This window comes from Protomyctophum bolini (genome assembly GCF_963924005.1).
Source record: "Protomyctophum bolini genome assembly, chromosome: 3".
NCBI lineage: Eukaryota > Metazoa > Chordata > Actinopteri > Myctophiformes > Myctophidae > Protomyctophum > Protomyctophum bolini.
This window is the reverse complement of record NC_137864.1, coordinates 36,592,162-36,617,288: the sequence shown is the minus strand read 5'-3', so window position 1 is coordinate 36,617,288 and position 25,127 is coordinate 36,592,162. Positions and strand designations below refer to the sequence as shown.

Here is a 25,127-nt window from a genome sequence, read left to right as displayed (position 1 = left end):
TGCGTCTGACGAGGAAGCTTATAATTCTAGGGCGAATATCCCTGACCTCGTGATCCGGTACCCGGCCGGGAATGGGGGAGTTGCTACTCTATGGGGAGTTGGCCTCTGAGAATATAAATAGGCCTATACTCCATCCATGCGCACAAGTAGGCTACTCATTCAAACCATAGAGATTCAAACGCACAACCTTTTTTACGCACGCATGACGCACCGGACCTATAGGCTATAGAGAAACGGACTTGGACAAGAGAAAACAATTTAATTCCGTCAAGAAAGAAAACCAGGAATCCACAAAGCTTTTGAGGAAATAGTCTAGTTATTGAATAAAACACAATTATAAATCTTTGGGAAGGAAAGGGCAGCCAGGGAGTGGGACATCATGTCAGTGGTGGTAAGCGCCGTGCCATTCAACAAACCTCTCCACATGCGGTTTCCAGTTCCCCGGGGGCGACGCCACACGCTCCCGGCCAGCGAATTTCGTTGTCTCAGTCCGGAGGATGCCATCAGTGTATTTGAGATAGAGAGAGAGGGTACGTACTTAACGTAACGTTTAACCAGTCATTTAGCATAGGCATACTCATTTTAAAAGTCACATGTTCCATTAATTCTGATATTACATAGTCAGTAGTCGGACATGTTTCATGTCAAACTTGTCTTGCATACGCTATATATTGTTGCCTTTAGTAGTCGGCTAATCCTGCCATCTGTTCTCTGACTCTGTTAGCTTTCATCGCGGTGTCCGGCGAGTGTCCCCTACACCTGGACGAGGTGCGGCATTTCCTCACCCTGTGCCCAGAGCTGTCACTGGGCTGGTTCGAGGAGGGACGCCTGGTGGCTTTCATTATTGGCTCACTGTGGGACCAGGAGAGACTTGCTGAGGTAAGAAGGATTGGGAAAAACCTGCACAACAATTTAACTTTTTTTTTCTTTCTTTCTGTGGAAATACTGTTTTGTTTTTCCTTAGAAACGTGACACAACTTATGTGACATTTTCAGTTGAAATCCTCCTCCACATATTGGCGCGTTGGCCAATATGTGGAGTGCTGATAGACATTATAGTGCTGATAGACATTATAGATGGATACATGTTCAATGATAGAATGATAGTTTTACTGTGTGCACCCTGCACCTCTTTCACCATATAGGCTACTCGTTATTTCCATGTAGTTCAAATACAGTTTAGAATGGTGTATCATACATAAAAGTATGTCCCAGGAAATCTGGACCCTTCTGAACAATTTTTGTCATTCATTATTCAGTGGCAAATGAAAAAATAAGTAAGACTTGTCTTCATGTCACAACATAAAATAGAATAATTAAAGTTGAATAAAAGTATACAATTTAGGTTGAATGTTTACAATTAAAGCCAAACAGTGACCATATATCCCTTCTTTTCAGGACGCTCTAACCCTCCATAAGCCTCACGGCACCACAGTTCACATCCATGTATTAGCGGTCCACCAGACCTTTCGTCAGCAGGGAAAAGGTTCCATCCTGATGTGGCGATATCTCCAGTACCTCCGCTGTTTGCCCTATGTGCGTCACGCAGTGCTCATGTGTGAAGACTTCCTGGTGCCCTTCTATCAGAAGTTGGGCTTCAAAGTGCAGGGCCCCAGTGACATTACAGTGGGGCCCCTGACCTTCATCGAGATGTGCTACCCTGTGAGAGGTCACGCCTTCTTGCGCCGTAGCAGTGGTTTTTGAATTCTGGTGAACCCAATGTGGATTAATCTCATCAGGAGCATTGTTGAGGACGTGAGAACATGCAAGGAGCTTTCTTTTCAAGTGGGACCCCAATAGAGACATACAGTACGTATGTGGCTTGTTGTTTGTCTTAACTCTGAACATCATATATCATTCAGCAAGGTGCGTTCCACCTGACTGTATGCTGCTTGCAGACGATTCTTATAGACATCAAACTTTTAGATTCGTCAGATAAAATGCAATTATTACATCATAACTGTTAACAGTATTACTGTATTATGCAGTCAATGTTTTTATTTGTTTTTTCATTTTATTTTATATGAATGCTGGACATTTTTCTAAATACTAAAACGTATAATTATTCATACGTTTTTAGGAGTCACAATGTGGTGACAATGTTTGCTGAATGTTACAATTCCTTTTTGTTTGCAACATTTTTTTTATAATAAAATCTAGAATGTAGTCATATATTTTTTATATTGTCTTTATCAATGTGGGTGTTGCACATTTCCAGCATGTATATACTGTATATTATACAAATTAGAACTATAGGCCTACAGGTTTTCATATATATGATTATATATGCCCATTATTCATAAGATGGCCTACGATATCTTGTTGGGCTGGCCTTCGCTCGCCAATAAAGAACATTGTTATTTGAGGCCCTGTGTGGCAAGCTTCTGTTCACTTTTAAATCCACAAACCACAGGATATCTAACACACTTAAAACTCCACGAATGCCCTAAACAAAAGGAAGAAAATCCAGGACTGTGAAATTGGACAAAGAGGATGTGTCACATATGTACGGTCTACTGTACCGGTTTTGTGTAGGCCCGGTGTATTAGCATTGTTTTTTATTGCTCACTATATTTCACCTTATGTAAAATTGTGTTTGTTTCTTTTTTACGTTGTGATCATGTACTGAGGGCATCCAGAGCATGCACTCAATTGTCTTGCCTGATTAAATAAAATAAAGTTTATTAATGAGACCAGATCATCTTGAATACAAGTATGCATGCATAGTGAAACACCCAATGACACTGGAATTAAATTACATGGGATACAGGCAATCTAGGGCCTAGATTGACACACGTGCGCTGACGCAGTGTTGTCAGCGCACGTGTGTCACGACTCACGAGTCTACTTGTAAAGTTAACCTACATGTCTGTAGTTGTACAGCATTAGGATTTAGCCAGCCAGCATGTCTATTTTCATTAGGGGCTATGACGGTAAACGTCTTGGGATTTACTCAAGTCTCTGTTTACTGCTGCCAAAGGCCTGAGAAAGAATTGTAAACATGTTCAGAGAGCAGTGAGGGGAAAACATCAGAACACCAGATGATCTGTTCAAGTAATGTAAATAAATATACACTGAATACAGCTAACCTGCTGTAGAAATTAATCAATGTTTTATATTAAAAAATATATAACATTTCTGAATTTTTTAACACAACTACAAACTCCAGACTGGTTTTATAGTTATTTTCTATACAACCTCTTCCCCAATAAGCCTTGAATCAAGACACAATCTTTATAACCTTTTTGTTAATAAATTACATTCAATTATGTCTGCTTCTAAGTTGTTTCATTAGAACCACAAGCAATCCAATTCATGGTTTCAATATGTACATAAAGAGCTGAACTACTGGAACAACTACTGTTCCTCACATCACTTGGCAAGCAAGACGACCCATGTGAAATTGACTTAACGTGTGTATGCACACACAGACCCACATGTTATCATTAGACTGGCACTTTTAATTTGATTGTTTTAACAAATAACATTTCAAGCAGATCATGCTTTAACAAATAAACATTCAGGCAGATTGTATAAAACCAAAGCAACCGACCAGTGCCTTGCCCATGGCCTGAAATGAATCGAACATTCCCTTCTTTTTGTTTATGCCAATAAATAGAAAATACATTTGTATTTGGTCCTAATGCAAACATATAAGTATTATTACTCTCACAGGCATATTATTGTGGTTCAAATCATTCAAATGCACACATTTCAAAAGGCACTGACTGTACTGTACATTCCTAAAGAGGTCAGTGTTAACATTTGTTCGGACGGATTCCTAAAAACTTTGGACAGATGTGATTTCATAGCATGAAAATACACAGCATTTTAAAAAGCTAGCCTATGTTTAACAAATTGGATTTGCTCAAGTCTTTTACACCAGTTCACTGGTGAGGAAGTGGCTCCCTCCAAAACGTCTCGTGACTCTCGTCTTGGAGGGGGCCAATGACACTTGAAAACATGTTTTCTCTGTTAGGACTGACTACTGCATCAGTACAACCCTGGGCTGTAACGTCTAATCTATGTTTGGGTGACAGAGTGTTTTCAACCGATATATACTGATTTTGTCAAGCAAGACTTTGTCACAAGCCCCTGAATCGCTAGCCACGCCCATTACAAAATAATATGTTCAGGCCGAGTGTCAGACTATAGTAGTACAGTGCAAAAACACAAAATATCCTGTTCAGCCGGTGACAAATTATAATTGCTCATCTTGGGACTATGTCTTAATATGAAATATTCTACAAAGTGAGGACCCACCAGAATAAAGGCCAATGACCCTTGTTTCGACTCGGTAACATGCAGCAAAATTAAAGGCAAACCCAACAAGGTATGGTAGTCGTGTGTGTGTAGTCGAAGATAAGAGCAAGATTTTCACAATTTGGTTGTGGACTGTACCAAGTTATGGTAATATGAAATCTTATGTCACATCGATCCGCTCAAAGTTCAGCCAAATTCAACTTTGACCCCTTCTGCCGCTGAACTTTCAACATGCAGGCAATAGCGAAAGAGTGGGCGGGATAGAATGGTGAATGCACAGAGTAGACTTGGAATTTGGCTACAGAATGAAGTGTGCGATCTATAAGATTGAGCTTCTTCTAGATCTATTAATTTTTTTTGGAAATTATAGTAAATCGTTACCTATGACATGCTCGAAATAGGGATGCCAGGTTGGAAGTTGTTAATATGTTCTAGTGCACCCATTTTGGCAAAGATAGCAAGTGTAAATGGTTAAAAGGACAGTCTTATCTTATATATGTATATTTTGATTTAAGGCTCAGGCAATGTGTAAGATTTGTGAATCCACAATCATTCACCAAGGCACAGTTATACATACACATTATTCACTTCCACAAATACTTAAAGTGACCAAAATAAAATGCCCCTTCAACTATTACTGAAATAATTATGTAATTTAAATTCTACAAAGTGGTTTAGGCACAACAGTGGTAACAAATGAATATACACGTAGTGATTGAACAAGTCTTATTGAGGCAGCACAGTTAAAACCTTGTGTCTGTTATTGAACAACATGCACATAAGCATTCTGTGAAGCAGTTGGACAAATTAGTAATATGTACTTCAAACAATCAAATTTCCAATAAAGAAATGGAAATGTGATTGCTTTGTCCGACATTTATTTAATTTTTGGATTTGCTACCTTTTTGGAATTTTTTAAATTCCAATTCTTTGAGGTATACTGGATTTTGGGTTTAGCTGATGTGCAACCTCTTTTTCTCATTTAAGTAATATGTACTGTATGTTCCATCTCTCCTATGAGCTGATCTTGGGTATTATTTACATGTATTACAGGTATAGTTATTGTAAGGCAACTAGTGGTGCTGGAAACTAATCACCAATATGTTTGTGTTGATATTTCACTCTATTGCCATCTCCTCATCCCTGTTGCACAGCTAACACATATACTTTCAGCATTTTCCTCCCATCTGAAAAATATTGACATGAAACAAAGTACAAAAACTGATTATAAAAACAAACGTAAATATGCACCATTAAAATAGCGTGTAGCGTTAAATACATCCAGTGTTGCCAAAACAAATAAAGAACCAAGTCAGACCTGTCTCTCGTCACATTTTTAAATGGGTATATCATCCTCACGAGCCAAACCCACCAGAGCCATGTCCATGATGCTTGCATTTGATAGTATTAGAATCTTCTATGGAGTTGACAACAGTCCAGATGTGCTCACTTTGAATGTATGTTCCTTTGCGCCCTTGCAGACACTTTCTTCTTCCCAGAGCACCTCTTCCTAGCCCATCGGCAAATGAATGAGCTAGTTAGTTCCAGCCTAGACTGAGGATTAAAATGGTTGGGTTGAGTTAAAGTATCAGTGGCCTGGTCCGACACAGGGACAGCACAATTCATATTCACATGGATTCTCTCCAGTTCCTTTGATGTTCAAAAATGGGGCAGAGTTTGTCTTATTATTTAGCCTCATGTCCACCTTCTTAAGGGCCCATTGAGACAGGACTGGCGTACCAACTGAGAGCTATACAGGAGCATTACCATAAGCTAGGCTCCAGGTGAGGTTTGTTGGTAACCACTAATTATCCACATGGTCAATATCGTGGTCTATATCATACTTTTCACAGAACTTGCTGGTTAGTGGTAGGCAGGTAAGGTGCTCCAGCCAGTGCCAGTTGATTGGATGGATGTAAAACCAAACTATGAGCGAGGCGAACAACCCAACATAGACGACCAGAGATATGGCAATGATTATGCGTTTCCGGTACTTGTCAAAAGTCCCGAAGGTGATGTAGGGCAGGAAGGAGAAGGAGAGCAGGAGGCCACTGAGGAAGCCAAAGATGTGGGCGATGTTGTCAATCCAAGGCAGCAGGCCACACAGGAAGAGGAAGAGGACAATGCCCAGAAGCTTCAGAAAAGCCCTCCATGGCTTTGCCAGTATCTGCCAACCTTGGAAAAGCTCTACAAACAGGCATGCAAGGAGGCCGAACTGGGACCCTGCCGGACCCACCTGGAGGGAGAAGAGAAGACAAATGTGGGAGGAAAGAGGGAGACAACAGTCAGAAACTAAGCTCTGATTTATACTCTGATTTATACTTGGCTGCATGGAGTTGCAGCACCTAAAATAGCAGATCTACAACACGTCACAGATACGTTGTGAACTTGTAGTTTGGCCATTTCAGATGTGTGACAAAGTGAGCAAATTAGGTATACATCAGGCTTAACTACACAATAATGTGTAGCCAAAACACCTGGAAAGAGGCCTAACATTTTTAATTGAGCTAGGGGCATTAGGTTCATGGTCTGTCTGGAAAAAAATAATTATATATAATTTTATGGAGGGTCGGTAGAGAAAAGCACAACCACAAGTTTTTAGGAGCACTCAATAGGAGTAGAACTGTCGTATTAGCATGTTCCTCTACATGTATTACTCCTCATGGTCAGGTGAAAACAAAAGAAGCAACATGCATATACAGGTAAACTGCAAATGTGAAGTCTCATAAATCTAGTTCTTCTCATCCCAACAAGTTTGTGGAACTTGAAGGCCCTGTGGTAATTTGGAACTTACAGCCAGTACAACGCACCTAAAGATACTGCTCTATGTGCTGTGTGGTGTCTGATAATGCTCACAATGGCATGGCAATTTCAATTGTGCAATGACCTTTCATTTGTTGCCTTGGGCAGTTGATGTAAAAGGTTGCAGCAATTACATGAAATTCCTTGAATAAAGCATGGCCCCCCCTTTAATTTATTAATTTGCTCTTTGCTCAAGTTCTCCATTTGTACCACCAACCTCGGGTCACATTTGTGCAGATTAGCCGACGTCAGAGCAGAGCTCAATTGTGACACTTTACGAGGCACGAGGCAGATGGCTAATCTGTCAAGATGCTATACTGTCTGCCACACAGAGGGGCCACGTGGAGTTGAAGGTACAGTCCTGCACACACCAACCTGGACATGGCAGACTGACACCAATGTTAGTTCTGATCAAGTGACTCCCATTGCTTGCACTTAAAGCTCTAGTCCGCAACTTAGTGTTTCTTATGTCAACGCAGAGGTAAATGGTGCATTTATATAGCGCCTTTATCCAAGGCGCTTTACATAGTGCATTACATTCACAGTTCACACACACATTCATACACCGATTGCGGCGGACCCATGCAAGGTACCAACCAGCACATCGGGAGCAATTTGGGGTTCAGTGTCTTGCCCAAGGACACTTCGACATGTAGACAGGAGGAGCCGGGATTCAAACCACCGACCCATGGTTCATTGGACGACCTACTCTACCTCCTGAGCCACAGAGGGCAGTTAACCGTGCATGGTGCTTGATTTCTCCCAAAGAAGCTATTTATGAGCATTTGCGCCTGTCGTAGACATGCGCAGAGCAAGTTCAGTCAGGGAACCTCAGTCAGCGCGCCGGCCATTAATTGGGCCACCGCAACATCAGGCTCTCATCCACATGATTCACTCAGCCAATCACACGCTCACACCGGCTACTTTAACCGAAGGTTTTGCATTCATCTTCCTGCTTTCTTGCTGCTGCTTTATTGTATACTGTGCACTGCTGTATACAAAGTGCTCACCCACCTCCACCCCAGCTACCACCTGTCGTTTTGGATCTACTGTTTAGGTACGGGGGATTCAGGGTCCCTATGGTCGGGACTGATGCGCTTGACCTGAGTACCTAAAAAGCAAATCCAATAAATCGCCAAACCATAATAAATATATTGCATTGATTATCTTATATTCAAAAAATATATATATTACATCCTCCTTGAGTTGTCTGACTGAACTATTATTACCAGGAATAAAGCATGAGCATTCTCCGGCTAAACACGTCACAAGAAATTATGAACCCAAGCTTAAAAAAAACACAAAGCAATGGACCTTTAACTAACAAGAATCAATTGACGGCCTTGCTAATTTCATGATCCAATTTTGCATCATCTTACAGGACATACCCAAACCGCTGTGGGTAATGGGTATAATCTTGTGGGAACCAGCCACATAAAACCAGGTGTTTAAACTACCAGGTTACAGTACGTTATCCGCTGTCTACACACGTGCACATAATCACACAAGCTGTTCCCAGGAAGACAAACTTGGGTGACACTGACACACCTTCATTTCTCAGTCTCTTAATTCCCAAACAAGTGTATAAAGAATGGAAAGCTTAAAGGGATATTTCACTTTCAAATTAAACTTGAACACATACTTTCAGCATTTTCCTCCCATCTGAAAAATATTGACATCAAGTAGTGCTGCAAAAATGCCCACTGTACGAACAGTACAGTCACACTGAAAAAATGAATGTCAAGAGAGCAGGGATCTTTGTGGTGACTCGATGAAAGTGAACTCAGCACAAAGGTATTTGAAGTGCAAACTCTGAACTTTTCTCATGAGATCACTGGGAAGAGAAATTAAATTAATTTCCACAACGTTTAAAATCTACTGCTTTAAAGGACAACTTTAGTTTTTTCAACCAAGGTTTATGTTTTAGGTTGTCATTAGAGAAAGTAAAAGATTTGTGTTAATTTGTTTTCATTTGCCGCTTTCTTTTGTTTTAGGGATTTTAGCTGTTTTTGACAGGGGGGAGGGGGCATTCAAGCATGGGGCTAAATATGTATTTTTTTTACAAAATGTTATAGCGATTTCTTTTTTAAATAATTTACTATAGTCCTACTAGAAATTACATCTGGCCACAAAAGATCACAGGATCTACTGAATATAAAGGAAGTCTACTGGGGGGAAGCCAAACTGTGTAGGCTCAATATGTCAGTTTGACACATTCAGTAGATCCTGTGATATTTTGTGTAATTTCCTGGGGTCTAGTAGGACTAGTAAATAATACAAAAAGAAATCTCACAAAAAAATATTTCAAATACACTTGACTTTTGTTGCTCTTTACCAAACCCATTTGGGGCTTTCTTATCTCCCACAGTAATGGATAATTAACTTAAAAGGCCTCTTTAAGTAGCTTGACGGCCAAGAGTTGCATTTCCCCTGGTTAATCTTGGTATATGTGAAACTGTGTGAACGTGTCAGTGCTAAGGCGTGTAGGATTTCTGGCTCTCGTGTCACAAGACGTGACCTGGCACATGTGACAGATGAGAGTAGAGCCACCATGTGTCACAGAACAATAATATTGTTGTCCTCAAGAATTCCTGGCACTACATTATAGTGTCAGGAGTTCTTGAAGACAACTTATGGAGGAGATAGAAGTAAATACGGACATGTATAGTTTCATTTAGATACTTAGATAGACATTTATAAGATTAAGACATGGAGGACAGAGCAATGTCAGGGAACAACGGGAATTTCAAGCATTTGTGAATAAATCTCACACTCACACTCACACACGATAAAGATGGGTGTATGCGTGAGGGTGTGCATGGGGGAGTGTGCACGTGTGTGTGTGTGTGTGTGTGTGTGTGTGTGTGTGTGTGTGTGTGTGTGTGAGAGAGAAAGATCTTTAATCGTTTAAAGGTGAATGATGGGTATTTCCAGTAGATTTTCTTAACACAATCTTATGTCCATTCGGCTATCTTTTCTCTTGCAAACTAAAACTCTCCACAAGAAGTGTCTCTCTAATCTAGATCATTGCCACTGCCACTATGATGGATTTAATTTTCAATACCCAGTTTATTATTTGCAGATACTTTATAGTACGAAGTAACTAAAAATTATTTATGTCCAGCTTTGAGAGTTTGTGTAAACACAAACATTGTCCTAACATAATCATTGAAAGCCATTGACAATGAATGGCCAGCTTTGAGTGTTTGTCCTAACGCAAACATTTAATGCCATTGACAATGAATGGCCAGCTTGTGTTTGTGTAAACACTAACATTGCGTAAACACAAACATTGAAGATGAAGGTGAGGAAGCAAATTGTGATTGGCCAGAATGAGATGATGTATGATGATGTATGATGATAAAAGCACCCCTCATTGGATATTCTTTTCTCCAATAAACAAATACAAAAGGAGTGTGTGTGTGTGTGTGTGTGTGTGTGTGTGTGTGTGTGTGTGTGTGAGTTTGGGGGCTTTCCAGACTAGTAAGGGCCAGTCAGGGCTATAATCCTCAGCATCAGCTAACTCCATCCAGTAAGTGATTTAAAATGTAGGGATCAGAGCCAAGCTAATCTACTGACTGTAAACAGATTGGGATGTGGGTGGCTTCATCGGATTTGAAAAAATAAAACTTTTCCTTTCCATTCTTGGTGCAATTTCCCATTAGAAAAAGAACAACATCACTCAATTTAAATGACAGCCACAACCTGAATCCGAATACGTTTTGTTTTGAGCATCCTTGAACAGTCCTTGTTCTTTCTATACTGCACACAGAAACCCTAACCCGAGGGATCAAGGAATGTATGTTTTTGACGAAGGTGAACAAACACGGCACAATATCTCATATGCCTCATACAGTACCCCTCTGCCAAACTCTCACTCCTAACAAGCTCAACTAGCACCGCAGGGCAGCTGGATGGCCAGAGGAGTGTGTGCCTATATGTACTGTACAGTACATGTGTGTGTGGGGTTATGTGTGTTGGAAAACATTAGAAAGCAATTTCAGCAATTTCAGAAAAAGCTGTGAGGGATATATGGAGTTCTGTGTCAGGCATGCCCAAATATGGAGTGTTGTGATGTTAGAATAGGCCAGCTCCATATATGGACCCTGGGCAGGGCAGAGGCCTTTTGTGGCGGTTCTGGACAAACGTGGGTCCAACCGACTCAACACCGGGCACTGCACTCCCTGTCGGGGTGTGGAACGCGTGTGTCGAATCTGACCTGAGTTACGTGGATTAGTGGATTACACAAGTGCGTACATACAGAGATTTACAGATAGATAACAAATTTGTGAAACGGTGTGCCGTCTTTTAAATTAACATCGCAGCTCTAAACGTTCACAAGCCTCTCCAACACAGAGCTAACACAGCTCTGACACAGAATTACCGTATTTCACGGTACAACCAGGCCGCTAGTAGGTTACATATGGAAGCGATTTTGTAACATCACAGATTATCCTTGGTCCATTGGTTAGGCTTCAATGTTGAGGTGCAGACAGACAGACAGGGATATGCACCTGTTCTCTGCTGAACAATCAGCATACATTTTAGGCATGGCCCTACCCGAAAATGTCGGGTTGGTTATGGTCGGGTTCTGGCAGAATTTGAGAAATCTTGCGCACAGGAAAATCCTTAATTTATCCATTTGTGACTCAAAGTGAAATGGACTCCATCGACTTTACTGTGTGGTTATGCATGCTTCACGTACCTCAGCTCTATAGGGCAGGAACAGTGCTGAGGCCAGGTTCCCAGTTATGCCACTAAGGACGTATATGATGGAGATACGGGCCCACCCAGCCAGCTTTTCAAGGTCCCTCAGTATAGTCATCTGGAACACCACTGACACCAGGCAGTGAAAGAGCCTGCACACACACACACATACATTGACTTGGCAAACCTTTGGGATATTACAAAACTGCAGCTGCAAATGCAGAGACAAATCAGGGACAAGTGGTCCCCAAATAGCTGTTCTGAAGACAGGTACACACTCATACACAGATAAACTAAAGACATCATCTAGACTAGAGTGTGCAGTGCACCAATACTACAGTACCTCCTCCACAATACTGTACATATTGTGCACCATACTGTATGTACATGCAGACAGAAATTAGAAAACATTTTATCTGTATGCACACTCAAATGATGTCCATTGTGTCTCAGTACTGTATACGTTGCAGTGTCCTTCCTTACCCTGCATGGAGGAAAAGTGAGAGCCATAGGCGATAGAACTGATCAGGGACGTCCGGGTTGAGGAATGGTAACAAGCCACACACGTCATCCAGACAGTGCACCTGGGCAAGGACAAATGACCCGATCAAAACCACACACACACACAATAGAGTAGACCACAGTAGACCCAAACTTTTGGAGACATTGCATTGACTGATATACACAAACACATACCATAACCAATCTATCCAAAACCCTTTTTACCTCCCCCTCCCCTCACACATATGCCTAAACTTCACCTTTAACACTTATGATGCCTAGGACGTGTCCACACACACACACACACACACACACACACACACACACACACACACACACACACACACACACACACACACACACACACACACACACACACACACACACACACACACACACACACACACACACACACACCTGTGAGCAGAGTGTGGCCTCCTCGTGGAAGTAACCATGCATAAAGGTGCAGTATTCTCTGGTAGTGATCTCACACCTGCAAGAAGGTGAGCAGTTCAGTACAACACACTGAAGGTGATACACAACCGTGTGCATTGACAGCCGTTTTCTGTCCCCAGCAGTGTCGATTTCGTCTACTAAAACTATGACGCGGTTCGTCGACTACCTTTTTTCACTGACACAAACTAAATTAAAACGATGATGTCTATAACTAAATATATTGACAATTTCGTCAACAAATACAAACTAGATTAAAATGTTCTAGGCCTAATGGACTAAAAGTCAAGTCATTATGTTTGGTTGCACTCTGAAAATTGCAGATCTACAAGCTTGAAAATCTGCTATTTTCAGCATGCAACCACATGTAAAATCAGTCACATTACGGTGGCATCGAGGCCCACCAAATTACATTTTTGCTGTCAAAATCAACCCTGGTCCCCACCCCGTCTCTCACCTGCCCTTGGTTCCTATGCAGCAGGGTCTGCCCATGATGTTACAGTCCATGTGGCTGAAGCCAGTATGGTTGGCCTTCTCGGGGTGCGTACACAGCTGGGGGGACAGAGCGACTCCATCAATGTTTCAATAGCTTTCAATGTTCAAAAGCTTTAAGGTTGCAGTTCACATAGTCATAGATCGATAAAACTGTAGTTTCCAGATGGACACCGATTCTTTCACACGCTCTAGTCCACCGTTTCCCAAACAGTGGGTCGAGACCCATTTGTGGGTCACAGACAAATTTGTATGGGTCACGACTCGAGTAACAATGTTCTTTTCCTCCATAAAAAATAATATATATTTAGTTTGGTTCACGGGCAAACATCTAGGCGAGTTCGGAAATAGCGCACTGAGCGCACTGTGCAATGCAAACTAATAGGCGAGTGCGCTCCGGTGCGGTATTTCCGAACGCGCCCTCAGTCTCTCTTTTGGGTTTCAACCTGAAACTCTTGCTGTTGTGTGGGTCTGTTGTTTAAAGGCCGAGTACAGCCATGCATTATACAGAGCATAGTGCTAATCTTTCAACACGGTCATAAAATATCTGTGCATAAGAGAGTTCACTTAATGTGATAACTAGTAATTCATTTTTTTAATGAACGACGGCACAGCTGACATCAATTATGCAAAGTGCAGCGTCTCTCACCGGCCACTTGGTGATGTCATCAGGCCAACTGTGAGGCGGTGCCGAGGCGGGCTCTTCACACACTCTGGTATATAAAACATTGCAAAGTTAAGCAGCTTCATGACTCAGTCAGTATTTGACATTAAAACACGTTAACATGCTTTTTTGCCTGACACAATCAGTTCAACAGGCATTAATTTGCAGTGGTAACATCTAGTGACTACTACAGAATCAATGTAGGGGTTTTACATGTGATGTAATGGTACAGCACTGAACTAGAGCCGGTACCTGGGGTCCTGATGACAGACAGAGCCGGAGGACCTGACAATGTCCAATGTCTCATTCTTCCACTTGGTAAAGGTGGCCAGCGACTCCTGCACACAAGCTGTTATTTTAGCATTTAACACAAAATATATTTCTATCGTTATTCGTTTCATCAGTCCAAGTGGAAATAAGATGTCCATAGCAATATCCAATACAGATCTATAAGATGTCCATAGCAATATCCAATAGATATCATTAGACAAGGAGTATACCCTGGCTGCCAGTAAAGACATAGACAGTGGTTCAAGAGTTATAAGCCATAACATGAAGGACCCTGTTAAAGCACCACCATGAGGCTGATTTGAAAAATTAGGAGCAGAGGATCTTCCTCTGAGTTTTGTTGCTCACAGACACACGGACGGGCAAACAGGAACGAAAACATAGTTTCTGACAAAAATGCAATTAATACAAATGTTAAATGCATGGCAGACATTGAGAGTACAAATCAGTGTATAAATCTGTGTGTATGTTGAATACTGTTATTTATAATCTGACAGGCTCATGTGCAGGCAGCAATTTGTTGATATGTAAATGAATAGGTGTGTGTAAGGCCATAATCCTTATGTATCCATTGCATGTGAACTCATTTCAGAGGTCATTTAACACATTCTGACCTGAGATCAGTTTTTAAAAATGTCTTCTACGTCCTGACAGTTTTCTGAAAAAGCTATGTTTCTGTGTCAGTCGTTCTTCGATTTTTCAAAAATAGCAGACCTACAAGCTTAGTAGCGCTATGAGCTTGTAGATCTGCTATTTTTCAATAGCTAAAGCATAACATAATGCTAACACCAAAAGGGGATCACGCCCAAAATGGGTTAATGTTACATTGCGTCATTGAGCTGATGTTGGACTATACCTGGGAGGTTTCTACTTAGGAATGTTCTCTGTAACCACTAACCACTGGACAAATCCTCCGTTTAGTTTGAAAATATAAGAATACTGGATGTAAAAACAACCCACCGAGCAGCCAGACTTGAGGGTCTGCACACAACCAGAGTTGTCGTTCTGAACACAGCAGCCCGACTCTCTCTCCAGGTCCTTGGCCCTGGAGATCAGCTCCACCACCTGGCGGTCTCGGCGGATGCACGGAGAGAACTTAGCGCCCAGGTGGATCAAGTCATCCTGAAAGAGGGTGGTGAGGGGTATAAGCAATCCTCAAGGTAAAGCCACAGCCACGCTACAAAAACCCATACATATTTAGAGAGAATGAGACAACCAGGTGCTTCTTTTTTAGTAAATGTCCCTTTACTTTTGTTTCCTACATTGTTTTTAATTACTATTATTTCAAAACATTTTCAAAATAATTCCATGAATACTAATTTGATGACTAAAAATCAAAGAAATTCCATGAATTAGATTTTTTTTTAAGAAGTACTAAGATTAGCCGATCTACAAGCTCACAGAGTGGCACGAAGCGACGCATTGTGAGCTTGTAGATTACTAGTTTGGGTCCCGGACTCCCGGGCAAATGTCTAATTTCTCTGTTGGGTCTTGAGCTAAAAAACTTTGGGAACCACCGAATTAGAGGATCCAGAGTCTTTTCTATGCAGTAATTAATGGATCATCATCTCTATCATTAGATATTGCAACTGTATGAGAAAGATTGCATTTGTGAAGAGGAAAATAATTAAACATTAATGCAAGCAAATGATACAATCAAGCTGAACGATATAGTACTCACAGAACTAGGGCCAACCCAGAAGTTTTGCTGTTGGATATATTTGACACTTTCATAGATGCCTTTGTTCTTCAGTACCTAGAGGTCAACAGAGAGACACAGGCAACCAAATATGTATGATTAACAAAATATCTAACAGTGTATATTTTGACAGCTAATTTTTATTTAGTTTAGTCAGTCTTTTATATACAATTTAATTCAGTTCTAGTCATATCTTAGTAATCTCAAAAGTTGACAAAATATAAGACATCAAATATATTTTGGCAGAGCTTGATGGTTGTCGTAATGGCTGATTTGACACTTGGTTGCATGCTGAAAATAGCCGATCTACAAGCTCACGCTCAAGCTTTTTTTGCAGAGCACAGCACCAGAGCGCAACCAAAATTGTTTTAATTGTCTTAGTTAAACTGGATTTCATCTCCACTAGTCCTACTCCCTACTTAACATTTTGATCTGTTGACGAAATTGTCAGTATATTTAGTCTTAGTCATCGTAGCTTAGTTTTTTATTTTGTTTTCGTCAGTGAAAAAAGGCAGTCAAACATTTTTCATCATAGTTTTAGTCAACTAAATCAACACCGATATATCTAACCACATTTCTTATCTTGCATTGAACTGGTGCATGCACTTGACATGCAAGTGCTTCTCAGTGGCATTAATCACATTCCACTTTGGCGCAACAATCACGTTTTCACTATAAGCAGTAAAGATATTTAGATTTTTCACGTTCAATGGGTAAAGAATAAAGAATAAAATAACAAAAATATTCACTCCAGATCTTGTTTGTGGAACAGCACTACTACGGTTGCAATGCGTGTTACGTCACTAGACGTTTTTGCCAAGCAACACAGTAAAAATGAACCTCGAGTCTCTCATTGATGACTCACCAGATCAGTAGTAGAATGCTGTGCAAACCCAACTGGGGCAAAGCCATATGTACAGCACGCCAGCAGGGTGATTACAACGTGGACAAAGGTGATCCAATAGGTAAAGTAGGGCCTGGTGGGTTAAAGCACAGTGGGGTTCAACTACACTTACAATTACATCTTTGTCATGTCAATTATGGCCATATTAAGGACTTGACCTGCAGATGTAAATTTAACTATATGTGGTACTTTGCTTAACATACAAAAACTCAAAATACAGATGTTTTTCTAGCTAATGCCAACAACATACAATATATATTGTCACTTAGTTACTGTATAAAGTTATACTTTAAGGGCCATTCACACTGAGCTATACAAATAGTTTTAAAAATAGTTGGACGGCAAGTGGACGGCAAAGTTCACACAAACTATTAAAAAATACAATGATCAACGATAGATATAGTTATCTTTATAGTTATGTCCAGTGTGAACGTCCCTTTATACTTACAGCAGATACAGCTAGCACACAAACACACGCGCGCGCACGCACACACACACACACACACACACACACACACACACACACACACACACACACACACACACACACTAGTGGTGGAAAATAACGAAGTACAATTACTTCGTTACTGTACTTAAGTACAAGTTTGGAGAATTTGTACTTTTATTGACTACTTTTCTTTTGCTGTATTTTTACTTTTACTTCGTTACATTTACAAGGAAAAAATCGTACTTTGAATGCGCTATATTTAAAATCGGACACCTCGTTACTCGCTACAAATTAAATAATAAAATCTTATATTTGTCTTACTGGAGGAATGCGCAGTTGAGAATTGAACAGGGCTGCTCCACTCTCAGATAATAGGGGGGCGGAGTTGTGTTCTGCTGCCTGGCCTGCTTTGAAGACGGCAAGACGCACACACTGTGTTTTGTCACACGCATTCAACATGGATGACCGAGACACAGTCTTAGCAGAAGGATTTTTTATTTTTGTCCTTGCCTTATGCCTTACGCCCATGCCTTAATATTGAGCGGAAAACCAACCAATAAGTCCCTATCCGACACAAATTAACTAATCTTTCTCAGCCGTCACTGGAGCGCGCATCTAGCTACTGCATGATCATGCACGCTGACAGACAGCAGACACTGTCCCAACTCCTAACACAAACACTGGGGGAACTTGTTGTTGTAGTCACACATAATGTGCCACGAAAAATAGCTTCCAATAGCTTAGTTGGTTATTATCGCTTCGAGGAGGTACGTGTCCATAATATCGCCACGAACGGCCAACAAAAGACATCTCTCTTCCACAGTGAATGAAGCGCAGTGATGTCTAATTTATTCTTCGCCGTACAAAGTGTTCCGTGCTGAAAATAGCTGATATACAAGCTCACAACTCGTCGCGTCCGGACACGTTGTGAGCTTGTAGATCAGCCAACCCCAGCATGCGGAGATGCAGGCTCTGAGAACGTTCAGAAACTTTTGCCTTCACAATAAAAGCATGCAAAAGCCCATATAGAGAAGGAAAAATAATTCGGTGGCATTTCACATTGCAAAAGAGCAATTTTTGTAAAATGTAAAAAATATATAAAAATTAAAGCAAAAAAAGAACGAAAAATAACTATAATAGTTCATTTTTCAAACGATGAACTTTAGTTCAAAATTTGGAATGATGAACTATGAACGGAACTAGTTCATTTTAAAAATCAACAACTGTGAACTGAACTATAGTTCCTAAAAAAAAAGAACTTTCCCAACACGATGTATGCTGTTGGGGGTTCTGTATTTTCAGTATTTGTATGCTATTTAATTTTTTGGAATAAAGCCACTTTTGACAGGATGACAATTTTGGAAATTCATTTCTTTGTATTCATTTTGAAAATAATTTTGTATTTTGTACTTTGTACTTGTACTTTGTAATTTTTACTTTTATACTTAAGTACATTTTACGCCGGGTAAATTTTTGTACTTAAGTACATTTTATTTGAGGTACTTTTATACTTTTACTTAAGTAACTTTCTTAATGGGCACTTTGTACTTTTACTTAAGTAATTTTCAAGTAGAGAATCAGTACTTCTACTTAAGTAAAATATTTTTGTACTTTTTCCACCACTACACACACACACACACACACACACACACACACACACACACATACACCCACACACATATCCAACCTGTGACTGTGGAAGTCATCTAGCTGCTTTTGGATGTTGCTGCTGAGACTGCGTCGATAGTGGCGGTTCAGCCACTTGCCCACCACGCCCATCCCATACTGACGTTTTTGCTTGTCAAAGGCAAAGTGCTTCACCTGGGAGGCAATGCGACGGCCTCGACGAGGGTGGCCCTTCTCAAGCACGGCACTCCTTACGACTGTTGGCGTCCTCGGCGTTTGAGATACGTCCTTTCTGGTGGTCGTTGTGAAGTGGTGGTCGTGGGTGATGTGGAGGGAGGAAGAGAGGTGGCATGAAGGAAAGTCAATGGCACAGATGTAACAAAAAGACAGCATGTACAGAATGTACAGTAGGGTCAAAGTCATGGGTCAAAAATGCACGATCTAAGGATACACCCTGGCCTACCCCTGGGGAGGCCAGGGGGGACTCTCAGTCGTGAGTGCTGGAAAGTTTAGATTAATTAATTAGATTAATTAATGCAATTAACAATCAAGACAAAACATTTCTCTTTTTGGTGCACTACATTTCCTCCCCAGCATTATGTTTATTGATCACTGTGTGTATAAGCAAATGCAGTTTCCTACATTTTGTGGGGGGTAGAGGGGTAATGTAACGATGGGTCAATTTAATTAACACACCTGATGAAGACACAGGCATGATGAAATAGTGGTAAAAACATTGTTCACTTTGACAAGAGTCATAGAGTAGCATGCTGTGGATTTCACTTTGATTTATAGAGTTCACCATTTACCCTGCAACAGCACCATGTGTGCATAGCTAATCGATTTAACAGATTATATAATTGAAAAAATATAATCGAAGTTGTACAGTATGTAGGCCCTAGTAGTGTATAGCATTTCTTGAACTCCACCCATTGTTTTGTTTTTTTCTTAACTCACAAGCTCAAGTGCTGGTCAGGATGCTCGCTGGGGGCGAAAGAAGCAGACATGGGAGGAGACTCGAACACATCGTCAGCCATAGAGTACTCCTCATGGACATCCATCTGGGAAAGATGGAGGGATAGAATACATGTAGGTGGAGGAGAAGAGAGAGAGGAAGTTATTACAGAGAATAGATAGTGAGGGGCACTAATATATTAAAATCTAACTCATGTTGATTAGGTGATGTAATGGTGATGTAAAACAAACGGTGCCAACACAAACATTAAACGCCATTAACAATAAAGACAATATGACGTAATGAGGCACATTATGACATACATTTTCCCTTCATTGTCAATGGCGTTTACAAAACAAACATTGAACTACAAACCCTAACTTTGAGGGGGGGGGGGGGGGGGGTGGCGCCCCTCAAAACGCAGGGGGGGGGGGGGGGGGGGGTCACCTTGTCCGTAATGCAAACACCTCCATTTGCACCACCCAAAAGTCAGCCACAAAACACATTATTGTAGCACCTTTTCCTAGCCATTCTTCCTCTGCAGTCTCTCTTTTCACTCTCATTCACTCGCTTAAACTCAGCTCCTTTTCCTCGTATTCCTCTCCCATCATTTCCAATAAGTCATTTTCTTCCCTCTCATGTTACAATGCTCTAATCAGCTTTAACAGAAGAACGCTGGCAGGCTATATTATGTGTTATGGGGGCTGAGATAAATGTGATTAAGTCACATGAAAAGTGCAGCGGGAGAGACTCAGAGAAACCAGAATACAGACTGTGGCATTTACTCATCATTAGTATTACCTGTGCCAACTGTTGACAAGGGTTTCACACCTCTCCTATCAGAAACCTTATAAGGAGGACATACAAAGAGGGCTGACCTTGCTGAAGAAGATTGACTCCGAGGTGTCCGCTGAGTCCACAGTGTCTTCATCCATCCAGCTGGGCCGGACGAAGCTCCTCCTCGGGTGACTACGACCTGTCTGGGGGCCTGCTAGGCTGTTACGCCCCTGCAACGCACAGACACGTAACATAGAGGTAATGGTACATTGTCCGGTGTCAGTCCAAGAATTGGTATGCACAATGAATCATCAGTAGCTGCAATTAATCGGTAATCGTATAATATAATATTAGCTAAATATAGCTAAATAACACAAATACAAACATAATAGTCCCCACCCACAAACACCCAAATCTACCCTCAGCAGGTTGTTGGCAGCTCGGATGCTCATGCGAGCGACGGACTCCCGCTTGCGTTTGGGGAAGCGGTTGTAACCAGATCGCTGGCTGGTGTAGGAGGACATTGAGCCGACAGCCGGGGTGACTGGACCCCCCTGGGTCGCGTGTGGGGTCCGAGGGGGGCGGCCCTCTGTCTCATCTGGGTAGCGGAAGGCCCGACCCCGGGCCAGAGGGTCCACAATCTGCGAGAGAACGGGAGATCAGGAGGAGGAGGAGAGGATAAAGACCCATTTCAGATGATGTGATTATTAACAATTACCAACAATTACCAACTTGCTCTTATCACTAAACATTGATCGTGGCCAAACACGGTTGCCCCGCTACAAAGTCACAGCAAGACAAGGGCTCCCTTCTATTCTATCACCCTCATTAGAAATTTACACCTTACAGCAAGTCTCTTTCTCAGACTTGCGAACCAAGAACTACACTGCTGCTCTGTGAAACAAGTGTGGAGTTTGATTGTTACACTGTAACTCGGACCTGGGAACCACTCAGTTGTTCCCAGTTCTATCCGATAATTAATAGTAGTCACTCTGTGCATTATGTGTGCACCGTGCAAGATATGTAAAGAAGGAAAACGATATGCACATCCCTGTTTCAGAATACGGTGCTGGACCCAAAAAATGACTGAATGAAGGAAAAAGTGGAATGTCCGCACACGATATAGTTCTGCTCCGTCTTTTTTATTTCAACCTAATTACAACAACGTTTCGCCCCTCCAACTTGAGAAAGCCCGGAGGGGCGAAACAAAGACGGGGAGCACAACTATATCGTGTGTGGACATTCCACTTTGCACCGTGCAAGGAACCAGTTCACTGGGATAAAATGTCTTGGGCAAAACGCATGCATCTAATACCACTCTCTTGTTTGGGTACCATTTCTTGAATCAACATACTGTATAAACATTACTGTGACCATGTATGTGTGTGTGTGTGTGTGTGTGTGTGTGTGTGTGTGTACCACACAGCATGGTTTACCTTTGGCATCTTGTGTGCTGCTGGTGAGTCCAGGCCCTGGTCGATGTTGGCCTCAGGCTCTCTGTATTGGGCCTTGAGCTTGCCATAGCGCTGGCTACAGTGGCGCAGGCTCTTCCGCTGCCACTGTTGCTGTTTGGTCTCACAGTCCTCCCCAACACCAAACCACTGGGCTGTATTCCTGTAGCGAAAGGAAAGCCAGAGTTATGCCTAGGCCTTTCACAGTTATTACATAATCACATAATCGCAATTATTTGAAATAATCACAATATTTAATCGTTTCCATGTTCGTTGAAACATTTCCATACATTTTCAAACATAGCAGATCTACAAGCTTACAACACGTCACTGTGTGATGTTGTAGATCAACTATTTCCGCTATATTTTGTAAAAAATATATATAATAATAATAATAATTTAATGTGTCAGTGACATTACTCAAATGTCTTCGAAATGACATTAAATTTGTTAGATTTTTTTGATTTATTGGCTATTTAGAAGGAGCGACTGCCCTGTCCCTGTCCATTTAGTTCAATGGATCAGTGGTGCCACCTTTGGAGGTTTTCAGCTATTACTTTCAACATTGTGTCATGTTCTCCATTTACATTAAAAATATATATATTTTGAAATAAATGTATGTTATCTTACTAAATGTAAGTTCAGTTTCTCTAAATGACATCTAGGCAGTTATCATAACAAACACTAGACTGACATGTGGACAAACGATCTTGACAATCTGGTTTTGATAAGAAAAGATACTTTTGCACATTGTCAACTATTAATAAGTATAATAAGAGCAAAACTTTTCTAGATCTTCATAAGCACCCTGCTCACAGTACAGAGTACACACACTACTACTACACCCTCCAACAGTGAACATACTTGCGGATGCTCTGTGAGAGTGAAGTCCGTCTCTTGAAGGCTGCCCTCTTGTCCCCGGCTGCCTGGCCTGTACCGTCGGCTCCATCGCCACCCTCCAACATGGGACTGGCCTCCTGAAGGGTCACGCTCTTCTTCAGAGATGGACGGAGTGACTGTTGGCAGACCAGTTTCAGAAATGACTGTAAAATTACAAACATTTCAGGTTGTGGTGCAACAGTTATTTGAACTAATCGACTTAATCCATTAAGGGAAACAAAATGTTTCATTTGAAAAATGACGATTTTGAAAATATCTTTCATGTTTCTGCTGTTTTTGTTACACAACGTTGTACAATAACGGATAAAATAGGGTTTATGTAGTTAATCTCAGACTATTGTCGATTATAGAACAATCTATTAGAAGTTACGCGTAAATTTTTTAATACAGAATGAGATCATATCCACATCGGTAATATCGGTTATCGGCCATAACAGCAATTAATTATAACGGATTATCGATATCGGCCCAAATCTCTCATCGGCACATCCCTATAAAGCATGGATATCAATCTGTAGTGTGAGTTGATTTGTCATTCTGAGTGCAACCGGTTACCATTCAGTGGTTAAGACCCCCAGCACATCTCAAAACATACAGTATGCCACTGCCATCAAAATCTGATCAAATCGTGCCGCATTACATCTCTCCTGTTCTGTCTCTATCCACTTTCTGAAGTGAACATCCCACTATTTTTTATTTTTTTTAATGGGGAAAGAGTTGGGGGGGGGTGACATGCAGTGAAGGCCGTCGGGATCGGAAGTCGAACTGCCAAACTGGATTACCAGCCAAGGTGCCTGGACCGCTGAGCCACGGCCCAGGCCAACATCCCACTATTGTTATTTAATTGCAAACTTGTTCTTCTCCCATTGATAGTTTGTGCTGTCAGTTATTGCTGAATGCTTTATTCACAAAGTTACGTCGCGTGCAACCCGCAGGCTACAGAATTGTTACCGAGTTGTCTCATTTCGTTATGCGAGGTGCCATGACTCCATTATCCTGCCCAGAAGTAACTGCCAGTTGGCAGGGATAATTGTCTTGTTATTGGAGTCACTGGAGCACTAAAGGAACCATAACTGAGCCATATGTTTGGGCTTTACAAGGAATTGCACTCTACAGTAAAGGGGGAAAAATGGCTAAAACAATCCAGTGACCATGCTGCCACTTAACCCATTTAAACCGAGACTGATACAAAATGTCATGAGAGTTTTCTGAAAAACCCATGTTTCTAGGTCAGTGGTTCTCAAACATTTCCATGTCAAGAACCCCCAAAAATATATGAAATTGGTGGCCGACTGACTCCCATCTGAAAATATGTTGTTCCAGGGACCCCCCCAGAAGCAAAGATTTGAGTTAAAAACATTCACTCTGAAAGAATATGTTCAAAGATTTGCACCAAAAATAGCAGACCTACAAACTCGTAACGCGGCACTCGGTGCCACGCTATGAGCTTGTAGATCTGCTATTTTTCAATAGCTAAAGTATAACATAATGCTTTAAAACACCAAAAGGGGTTCCCGCCCAAAATGGATTAACCACGATTATGTACAAGGACCATGACTCACGGATGGATTCATCAACTTAATTATAGACCAATTAAAAAAAGACATGACACAAACAAAAGAAAGACATGCATAAAAGGCTGCTATGCCAATGCCTCTACAGGCGTAACTTGGTATGCCATAGCACTAAAACACAGGTTTTTGGTGCCAGTAGCACCATAATGGCAATCTGGGAGCCATTCCACCCACAGAAAAACTTGACAGAAAAATAGGTCACTTGTAAATACACAAACCAAGGTTTTTACAGCATGGCTCTCTACGAAACAAGACCCCTACAAATGTGTCAATGATCAGAACCAAAGGTGTTGTGCACATTACAGGCCAAGGAAGCACGCACGCACGCACGCACGCTGGAGTCAATGTCAGTGCCAACAGAATACATGAAAAAGGCAGCGAAGAACACCCCGTGAACTGAAGTAGCAATCAGCCATTTTTGTGCCACAGTCAACAACCTTCTCTAGCGTCAGAAGCACTATATGCTAACAGGGACAGCGCGATATTTTTTTTATTGAACTCCTAACATCGTCCCTCACCCCATATCACCTCAATCTGAGCCTCTAAAGCCTCTTGGACTTCGATGATATCACACCATGGAAGCAAGCGTTGCCTAGTGACGGGAAGCGAAAAGAAGCTAACATG

The 25,127-nt window shown here is 41.3% G+C and overlaps 2 protein-coding genes across 2 annotated transcripts in view; one reads left to right on the top strand and one right to left on the bottom strand.

Moving 5' to 3' along the window:
• Nucleotides 1–379: 379 nt before the first annotated feature.
• On the top strand, nt 380–1,801 carry aanat1 (arylalkylamine N-acetyltransferase 1; the record flags this gene model as incomplete). Its single annotated transcript, XM_080759005.1, has 3 exons — nt 380–530; nt 725–879; nt 1,398–1,801. 3 exons carry the CDS (start codon nt 380–382, stop codon nt 1,701–1,703), a joined length of 612 nt encoding a protein of 203 aa, XP_080615131.1. The 3' UTR covers nt 1,704–1,801.
• A 3,724-nt stretch (nt 1,802–5,525) lies between these two features.
• The window catches only part of LOC308309742 (inactive rhomboid protein 2-like), a 34,218-nt gene continuing 14,616 nt past the window's right edge, over nt 5,526–25,127 (bottom strand). The window contains exons 4-19 of the mRNA XM_080755659.1: nt 22,894–23,045; nt 22,015–22,192; nt 20,998–21,219; nt 20,680–20,808; nt 19,804–19,907; nt 18,908–19,138; nt 16,734–16,845; nt 15,851–15,925; nt 15,130–15,291; nt 14,134–14,219; nt 13,867–13,930; nt 13,183–13,277; nt 12,690–12,765; nt 12,255–12,355; nt 11,770–11,923; nt 5,526–6,498 (exon numbers count right to left, since the gene is read on the bottom strand). Of these exons, the coding sequence (XP_080611785.1) occupies nt 6,067–6,498; nt 11,770–11,923; nt 12,255–12,355; nt 12,690–12,765; nt 13,183–13,277; nt 13,867–13,930; nt 14,134–14,219; nt 15,130–15,291; nt 15,851–15,925; nt 16,734–16,845; nt 18,908–19,138; nt 19,804–19,907; nt 20,680–20,808; nt 20,998–21,219; nt 22,015–22,192; nt 22,894–23,045 (2,373 nt within the window). The 3' untranslated portion in view covers nt 5,526–6,066. The remainder of the gene's footprint in view (nt 6,499–11,769; nt 11,924–12,254; nt 12,356–12,689; nt 12,766–13,182; nt 13,278–13,866; nt 13,931–14,133; nt 14,220–15,129; nt 15,292–15,850; nt 15,926–16,733; nt 16,846–18,907; nt 19,139–19,803; nt 19,908–20,679; nt 20,809–20,997; nt 21,220–22,014; nt 22,193–22,893; nt 23,046–25,127) is intronic.